The sequence below is a fragment of the Dromaius novaehollandiae genome, chromosome 11, assembly GCF_036370855.1.
Source record: "Dromaius novaehollandiae isolate bDroNov1 chromosome 11, bDroNov1.hap1, whole genome shotgun sequence".
Taxonomy (NCBI): Eukaryota; Metazoa; Chordata; class Aves; order Casuariiformes; family Dromaiidae; genus Dromaius; species Dromaius novaehollandiae.
The window spans coordinates 24,086,642-24,096,098 of NC_088108.1; the positions used below are offsets into that span (position 1 = coordinate 24,086,642).

General features: G+C 48.3%; 1 protein-coding gene across 1 annotated transcript; it reads right to left on the reverse strand.

Moving 5' to 3' along the window:
- Nucleotides 1-2,247: 2,247 nt before the first annotated feature.
- Nucleotides 2,248-9,149, reverse strand: BRCC3 (BRCA1/BRCA2-containing complex subunit 3). The gene is made up of 8 exons (XM_064518407.1): nt 8,991-9,149; nt 8,605-8,725; nt 7,816-7,902; nt 6,775-6,863; nt 6,066-6,121; nt 5,323-5,454; nt 4,682-4,725; nt 2,248-3,740 (listed from the first exon to the last, which is right to left on the reverse strand). The coding sequence occupies exons 1-8, from the start codon at nt 9,093-9,095 to the stop codon at nt 3,589-3,591; spliced, it is 786 nt and encodes a 261-aa protein (XP_064374477.1). The 5' UTR covers nt 9,096-9,149; the 3' UTR covers nt 2,248-3,588.
- Nucleotides 9,150-9,457: the final 308 nt, after the last annotated feature.

A 9,457-nucleotide genomic window follows, 5' to 3' on the forward strand; every position in this document is an offset into this window, starting at 1 on the left:
CCGTGCTCCTGGGTGCCTGGGCGCCTGCCCGCCAGCCGGGAGCGGGTGCTGGCCTCCCCCTCCATGCCCGTCTCTGGGATCTGCTGCCGGAGAGCTGGCACCGAGGCGAGCTGCTCCCTCCCCCTGGAGCCGCTTGCCGCTGAGTGGGGGGCCGGGGGGGCTCTGTCCCCAGCAGGGACCCAGTTACCAGGGGGGCCAGCCCTGCCATCGCAGTGGCACCGTGCAAAGCCGCCATCACAATGCCCTGGGACCCCTCCATCGTTGCCTCCAGCCCTCCGGGCCCAGCTTGGAGCTGGGGAGCGGGACGACTTCTCCTCTCCCCAGCTCTGTGCCGCCCTGTGCCCCGCAGAGCAGGCTTCGACTAGCCAAATGTTCCGTTATACCTTGGCCTTGCGCGCTTGAAGGGCCGCGACAGGACAGAAAACAACTTCATTTGTGCTTGCTTGGATTAGAGCAGTGCCTCACCTGTACCGTGTGCACGTGGGTCTGGATTCAGGAGCTGAGCTGGACCCTCAGGTTGTGATGCCTCCTTGACGTCCTGCTGAAGGCCAGGGCAGCCCTTGCCAGAAAGTCCCGTTTGCACCCAAACCGTTGACAACAGTCACACAGCTGGTTGTGGTGCTAGAGAAGGTTGTGGCCCGGAAAGGGAGACCAGGGACTGATACAGCAAGAGCATCACAAACTGCCTGCCCCCCCCACCCCTTCCTTTTTTTCTTCAGAGAAATGGTTTGCTCTATTTGAGCCTTGTTAGTCTCTATCCTTTGGATTAGTCCTTAAAAAGAGACAATTTCTGAGTTCAGACAACATTGCTTTGATCTTTGAGTCAATTCCAAATGTCTGTGAAACCTTTGCAGCCTCCTGTGTTCAGGTTTGGGCAGGGCAGGAGCTAGTTTGTTTTTAGCTTAAACCCCTTGAAAGAGACAGGCAAATTTTTACATCAGCACTTCCTACCAGGCTTTTGTTGGACAAATTACACAGCTCTTTCAAATTTCATGGCTAATCTCTGGGAGGAGCAGGATTTTGCTCCTTTATCACCCTGTGAAGGGAAGCTCTCCTCCTGTCTGGCTTTCCTGATGGTACATGGCATTCTCTAATGCTCCAGGGCAGCACTGTTGTTCTCCCTGCTCTATTGAAAGGGAATCAGCCTGGCCCTTGCCAAAGAGTGAGGTGAGAGACTAGTGACCAAACAGAGTCTGGGCACAGCAGCAACAGCCCTTTCAGAGTTTATTGGTAAAACTCCCCCTTTACTGGATGCTGTAGCAGTCATTCTTTCCTCCAGCCCCCAGGCTTGTTCAGTCTGGGTCTGGGTCTGAGAACTGACAGCTCTGCCAGCCCCCCAGGGACAGGCCCTTCCCCGTCTCTTGCCCTGGGGACTCCTGCACCATGGGGTGCTGTCCCTAACCCGGATACAGTGTTGAGATGCGCTTGCAAAGCCACAGCTCTCTCCCAGAGGTCTGCTCCCTCCAGCCACAAAGGAATCAGCTCTGCGGAAACCTCCTGACTGCACCTACGCAGGGCCAGGGCCTGGCCGGGAACTGAGAGGCAGGAGCTGTAAACCCACCGGCTCAGGAGTTTGTGAACTCCCTGTTCTCACCCTGTGGCACTGCAGCCTCTGACTACGGCAAAACCAAGCTACTTGAAGGCAGGAGCGGCTGAAGCTATTGAGGGGGCTCAGAGCTCTGGTGGGAGCATGGTGGGGAGCGGGGAAGTGGCTTAAGTTTTGCAAATCCCAAAGTGCAAAACACCTGACGTGTTTTCAGTGTGTTGTGGAGGGGTTGGAGAGGGAGAGGCACATGTCACCTTCAAAAAACAAACTAGCTTGTTCCTATCCTGGGCCATCAGCAATGTCAAGCTGAGACAGACCCTAGCTCTGCCAGGGAACTTCTTTGCTCACAGCCTTCCTGGAGAGGGGTGAAAATCTAGAGATCTTGGTTGGGATCCTAAGAGAAGTGAAGCAAGACAAACAGCAAAAAATCACAGGCCTGGATTGCCAGAGACCAGATTTGAGTTGATCCTGGATGTGCCTGGAAGGCTGCCCTAGAGGGCCACAGGGCCCAGGAGTGCTGCGTGATCTCCAAGGAGCACCTCCTCAAGCCTAGGTGTAGTGAAGCATCACTCACAGCGAAGGTCAAGGTAAGAAGCACTTAAATAGGAAACAGAACAACAAAAATAGAACAGAAGTTGGTCGTTCATAAAATGCATTTTTTAAACACAGAGACAAAAAAAAAAAAAAGCTAAAGTTTGAGCTACCTTCAAAGATGTTTTACTATTTTGGACTTTGCTTATACCAGAGATTGAAAAGAAGTCTGACAGGAACATCCTGACTTTTTTTGCTTTGGAATCCCAAAGCCAAGGGCAATTTACAGTTGCTAATCAGCTGTTTACAGGAAAGGGAACATTTCTTTCTCAGGTACTTTACTTTCATCCTTCCAAACCAGCAGTCAAGCCAGTAAGTTGTGAGAAACATCACAATCAGCAACAACTTCCACTGCAGTAATATGGGCAGCTCCTCATCTTCATCTGCTTGAGCATGTAAGGCTTCAGATTGAGAATATACACAGGAACAAGGAGCTGAAACAGAAGTTTAACTATGCTGTTAGGTCCTGCACTCAGACGGGAGAGACGTCACACAACTGGATGCAGATGACAACACACATGGACCTTGGCTACTCCAAAATCCCACAGCAAGGGCATCTAAAGAACCAGTTCAACAACATAGGTATTTTCTTCCGTTTCAAGCCAATGAAGTTTCTGCAACGAAGTGCAGCATACAGGAATGAAAGGCTCACATATCTATCAGTTCTCTTCCCAGCATCTTTTTCTTCCCTCCTGGGAAGAGCTACACTTCTCAAACTCGGTCCAGCAGAAACAATCCATTTTGTAGAGCACCTCAGTGCTGGGTATGCAACAGCAATACAGAAACAGGAGAAAACAGAGACAGGCTCCAAAAATGCAGGCAGTGACACTTTGATGCAGCATCCGTTTCATTTCTACTCTAAACAGCTCCGGCTTTGGAATTCTTTATTTGGTTTGAAGTACACAGAGCATCGACCCTCTGACAGAGATCCCTCCCACCTCTTACCTGCCTGGTGGATAACCTGGAATCCAGAACATTACTAGATGTAAGATCACGGTGGACTGAAGCTACTAAAAGAAGGCAGAAGTTGGCAGCATCAGAAATGACTGCAGAGAGACTAACTCCCTTCCCCTCTCATCCTCCTGGTCTAGGCTCCTGGCATACATGTAAAGCAGCAAGACTTCTGTCAAAACATAGAGAAAGGGGAAACATGTTCCCCAGGTGCACACCCTCCAGAACTGAAGTCTCTCCTACCAAGAGATGCTGCCTAACCCCACCACTGAGCTAGACTTGCACTGCTTCACAGAGCACCTGGAGAGACACCAACGCTCTCCATCAAGCTGGGGCAGACGGGAGCCCTTATCCCGCAGGAGTGCTCTTTGCTGCATGGAGCAAGACAAGAGGCACAGCTAGTATCTTCACCAGAAGGCAATACGGGGCCACCCTTCCGCCACAGGTAGGTCTTGCAGAGTTTTATTCATGTCTCTTTTCTGAAAGGTCCGTTTCCTCTTTCACTCCAAAGCAGCTAGTTCCTCCAAAAGCTGCTCCTTCTCCTGCTGCAGCTCCTGCACGCGCTGTTTGTTCTGCTCCAGTCTGTCCTCCAGCCACTGAAGCAGCGGCCCACTGATGGCAGACATCTGGCTGCAGAGGTTCTTCGTGAACACTGGAAAGAGCAAGAACACATGATGTTAGTGCAAATACACAAACAATTCCGTGCGCTACAAAAACCCCAAAGCCAAGAGCATTATGGATTGCCAAAAAAAGCTCTCCAGGATCCTGCCCAGGGCAACTGGAGATTCCCACAGGAAAGAGTCAGAATCAGCAGCTTGTCAAAGAGGGAAACAACTTATTTCAACCTCATCTTTAGACACCTGGGGGAGGGAGGACAGATCTACAAAAGGAATCTGGAAAACAGCGTATAAGCAATCATCGATGCTAACTCATTTCCATATGCAGAAGCAAAGAATGCCACATCTACTGAACACATAAGGATGGATGACAAAGTATTTATCTTACAACCGAAAGGGGCTTAGGATCCAGTCTAACTCACTGGCAAGAGCAAAGATGTCACGGGGCATAACATGTGTGAAGTGCCAGAAGAAATAAGTAGTGTCTGGCTGATCTGTACACATGCTTTAAGACTCACCAAAACAATCACCCCTTGCTGTTTTAAGAGTGGGAAAAAGGAAAAAAAAGTTCTATTGTGAGTTTTAAACAATTCAATGAAGAATTCCTTAAGGGATCCAAAGGATACAATGGCATTCATTCCCCAAGGATTAGGTTATTTTACAACCCTTGATATTTGCCTTCAAGGTGTTTAGTTACATTATCTATCCCTCCTCCAGACTTTATCTAACAAGATAACAGTCACAGGGAGTTCTTCAGGTTACAAAGTGTTTGGGATTGGAAACAAATTTTATGATTAAAAAAAAATAATAAAAAGATTAAAGTACTTCTATGGTTATTTACAAATGCCCTTTATAACCAGGCAGGCACTGCAGCTCACAAAGACTGTTATACAGCTGTGGTCTATTGTGCCATTATTTAAGGTTCAGCTCACAGAGCCTCGTCCAGCACTCACGCAGGCAAAAGAGGAAACCTTACCTGAGCCGTTATGAATCTTGGTTACGGAGTCTAGATGGGTGAGGCTAAGAGAACAAACAAAATACAGATTGGTGACAAGACAGTAGTGAATTATGCGTTAGGCAAACCCAAACTACAGAAACAGCTACCTAAGAGTCACAGACACTACTGGTACTTCCAAACCTCTTCATTTGTTGGAAGCCCTGTACATTCACAAGGATAACAAACCAGCTACTTGCTGCACAAAAACACCACAGTCTCTGGAGTGCCAGAGGCAAGAAAAGCCACCCAGCTGACATCTAATCTCATTTTTCAGGCTGCTCTTCTCAGCACTCTTACACTGGTTAAACACTAGTTACGTTCACACACAGCAACACCACTGAAGTGCCACCACAAGCTCATACATACTCTAGCTCTTTTCTGTTGCGGCAGAAGAGCAGTTACACTTAGCTCTTGTGCCACAGGAATAGTGTGCAAGGCAGAGAGTGCTTGAACTCCTTAACATGAAGGTATTCAGACAGTTCTCCCACAAAGGCACATAAAGTGCTAATGCGTCTCAGTTTTCACATCCATGCTAAAACTGTGGTGCTCTGAAGTATAGCCACTGTAGAAACTGTTAGCAAACACAGTCTCGGAGAGGGGTGTAGCCCCAGCATTTTTACCTGTGAATTCTCCTGTAGGCATCTTGTTCTTCCTGGCAAAGGATCTTGGGCAGCTCTACAGCTGATTCCAGGCACACTTTCCCAATGGTTTCATGGGGGACAACATGAATAGGAATTTCAATCCTTTCATATCTAAAAAGGTATCAGATGCAATTAACTTCAAAGCAGCAGAGCAAAAAAGCCCTCGATAAGCCTACAACAGTCTGTCCAACGCATGGCATCACCACAGCTTTAGCTTTGGGAACACATGCCTGTGTTGATAGGCAACTGGAAGCCTTTTATAGCCACACTCTTGTCTCAAAGCTTAATGATATAACCCCACAGTGACTGCACTGTCAGTATGGACAGCATGACACAGAGCATGACACTGGAGTGTACCACTCAGGAAAGGCCCTGGAGTTAAAAGCAAGAGATAAGCCCTTCTACACAATAGATTACAGCACAGATTCAGGCACGCACTAAACAGATAACAACTTAAATTCAGACACAACTCAAATTCTACATCAGGTCTTAAGTGCCTAAATTATCTAGGCTAAATTAGTCAGCTCTACCGTTCAGGTTCTCTTCGAGCAGATTCCATTAGCAGAAGTAATGACATCTCATTTACACATCTCTATATGATATTTGTTCCTTGCTATGAACCTGAAGCCACTCATTTGAGACAATCCAGAAAGCTGATTATTAAAAAGAGAGATGAGATCAAATACAACCTGAAGCTGGACATACTCTCTTGCTGTACTTACTCGGAGCTCTTCTGGGCTTGAATGGACTGGAAACAGGTGTAGAGAATCCTGCCTGTCTAAGAGAGTCAGCAGAAAGTCATATTTCAAGTAGTGAAAAAAAATCATGTAAAATTGAGAATTCCTTTAGAAAGCAGAATATGCTTTCAAACAGCATTTTAACAGGCTGCAAAGGTAAGCAAATTCTGCTTTGATTGGTAATATTAACAAGCAGATACTGATAGACCTGCTAACTACAAAAAAAAAAAAAAAAACCTTACAGCTTTTTGGAAAAACCTAGACAAGACGCACCACTGCCAGCTCATCTCACACTTTAGTAGCATCTCAGTTAATTTAAGTGCTCCAAAAAAGCACAAGGGGCCCCAGGCACAAAGATGAAATAAGCTAGTTCTGCCAAACAGATGAAGGGCATTCATTCTTTCAATGCATGCATATATTGAGTCAGCCATCTGATTCAGTCCCAGAACCTGATTCCCATACAGCTCTACTATCAAACTAGTCTGCGTGTCAGGAGAGAGTAATAACTTATTTTTCTGTGAATCAGGATCACGCCCCAAACATCAGCATTCTAGCCATGCTTTGACCTTGCTGCAAACAGCACAGCCCTCACTGCAGGCTGCATCCAAGGGCAAACACAGGATTTCAGTTTTGCCCAGGGGCTGATGTTTTCATGAGTACCTGAAGGGCTTATCCCCATTTTTAAGTTGCCTACCTTTGTGTTTTTGTCCTCAATGAAACAGGAGAAAATAAGCCCGACAAAACCCTGGTCCATCATCTGATACATAGCTTGAGTGCGGACATCTGCAGACAGGGAAGAAGGAAAAAAAATAAATAAAAAAATAAAAAAGACAAGCAGAATTTCACTGGTCATCTGAACAAATGAGAAAAAGACTTGCTACCTTTTGAAGGGCGGCTCTAAAATTTGGTAACAAACACAAGCTTTATTTTAAAGAACTTCAGGATACTAAGTTAAAAGACAAACAAAAGGGAGCCAGCTTTGAAGGAAAGCAGCCTTTTTCCACAGAATGCGGAAACACCTTGATCCAACTTAAAAATAGAACTAAATAGCAAATCTTTAAAATAGAGATAATGAAGTGGAGGGGAAAAAAAAAGTCTTAGCATCAGCCTGGAGCCATAGATCAGTCATACGGCCATGCACATCCAATGCATGTAAGTTACTTGCATGGTTCTTTAAAAGAAATTTTTGCATCAACACAGCTGTCAAAAAACAATACAGCAAGACTATCACTCTCACAGCTCTTTTGTCATTTCCCATGCCTCCTGTTTGCAGCTCTGCTTGCCTGGAAGAACAGTAGCAATCATGATGGCTAATCTGTGACTACTGAATCACATGCAGTTTGAGTGCCTGAAGCACAGCTCCTGTGCTGGGGTTACATCCCACAAACCAGCACGTGGCTCTTTCCCAAATCTCATCAAGACAACCTCATCCTACGGTGGCCCTCTGGGAAACCAACATCTCCTACCTGTGAACCATTCCAGGAATTCTCCTTCTCTACAGGTCTGTTAAGCGCGTGTGATGGTTCCTGAGCTAACAAGAACCTCAGGACAAAGCTCAAAGCCAGGAAGGCCGAGCAGCCCTGTCCTACAAGGAGAATTAACCCACATCACTAACCCAGGGAACGCTGCAACTTCAACAGCTATGAAGTGCACAATCAAAATGCAGTAGATTTGGAGCAATGCAGTTAGCGAGCTGTATGTTTTCATACAGAGCCTTGTCCAAGACTTCTCTTACCCACATGCGATGGCCAGACAGTGATATGAGGATGAGAGTGATACCAGCCCACAACTCTCATGGGACGTCCCGTCATCTCAGCCAACCTGTGTGTCAGTCAAGGTCCTTCTGAAACTAACAGAGCGAAAGGAAGACGTTCTTTGTACAAGCAAAAGAGCAAGTACAGGACAGAGTTTAAGAGTTTCCCAAGACTCAATGTGACTTCAGATAATTTTAGAGGAGTGACAAGACACCTAACAGGAAACTGATGGAAGCCTCTTTCCCAGTCATCGGTAGAATACCTCGGTTGTTGAGGAGAAACAAAATGCATTTTGTTTGCACATGGAAATAGGTGACATGGAAGTAAACTGTCTAAAACACCATCCTTAAGGTTAGGTACGGAAAAAGCCCTACCACGTATCACCCTTGGAAACAGAGACTTGTTAACGTTTTACTTTCTGTTAAGTTTCCTTGTTATATCTATTAGCTGTTGCTAACTGGAAACACAGGAGAACTTGCATCTGTAAACTGAACTGCTACCCCCTTAAAAGTGTAATTTAGAGTTTATTTATAATTAAAAAAAAGTCCATTATAATAATTAGTGATTACACAGCTCCACTGCAAATGCTGAAACCAACCCAGGCTCTAGAGAACGGTGACTGCCAGCCCAGCCTTCTAATCTGAACTGCAGGAGGGAAGCAGCTGACAGCCTCAGGCAATCTAGAATAAGCTTTAAACAACTACACGCAGAAAGAGGTCTGAGCTAAGCCACGGGGTTGGTAAACTTGCTGTCACCTCTGGGAAAGGATATCTCTGCTTCAGTAGAAGCAGCTGAAAGCTGCTCTGGAGAGATTTCCACACGGTCTTTCCGCTTATCAGAGCGGCGCAGGATGATCACAGAATGGATGTGGACAATTCTGCTGGTATCAACCTAATGATAAAAACAAAAAGAAGAAAAATTAATGGTTTCTCTGCCAAAGAATCAGCCTCAAGGAAGAATCTGCTGCTGCACTTTCAGTAGAGCAAAAGCGCACGTCAAAACTCAGCCAGATCGGGCTGTGGCGAGGCTCCCCGACTCGGCCTGCACTGCCGCAGCAGCCAGCGGCGCCAGCCCGCACTGACAGAGCCGCCCCAGGCCGAGCCACGCTCTCCCCGCCGCAGCGAGCCGCGGCCCCGCCGGTGCGCGGTGCCGGTACCTCGCCGATGCAGAGCCCCATGACCTCCTCCTTCTCGGTGCTCAGCGCGTGGTTGAGGCACACGAGGAAGGCGTCGGCCTCCAGGTGCACGGCCTGCACCGCCATCTTGGCGCCACCGCCCGGCCTTCTTCCCCGCCTCGCCCGGAAGAGGGCGGGGCCCCGCACGCGCCCCACACCGCCCTCTGCGGGAAGGGCCAATCGCCACGCAGCGCCCCCACTCTGCCAGCCAATCGTCGCCCCCGAGGGGCAGGCCGGCTTCCGGAGAGGCGGGCGGTCCCTCGAGACGGAAGCGCCGTGTCGCCCACGCGAGCGGCGGCCCGTTGGTTCCGCGGGCGCCGGCCGGTTCCCCGCGGCGGGAGGGCGGGGGCGGCCCGGGCGGCGGAGCGGGGCGGGCCGGGGCGGGGAGGGGCTCCGCGGCGCGCCGGCTATTGGGGCCTGCGAGCCGGCGGGGGGAGCTGGGGGGGGGC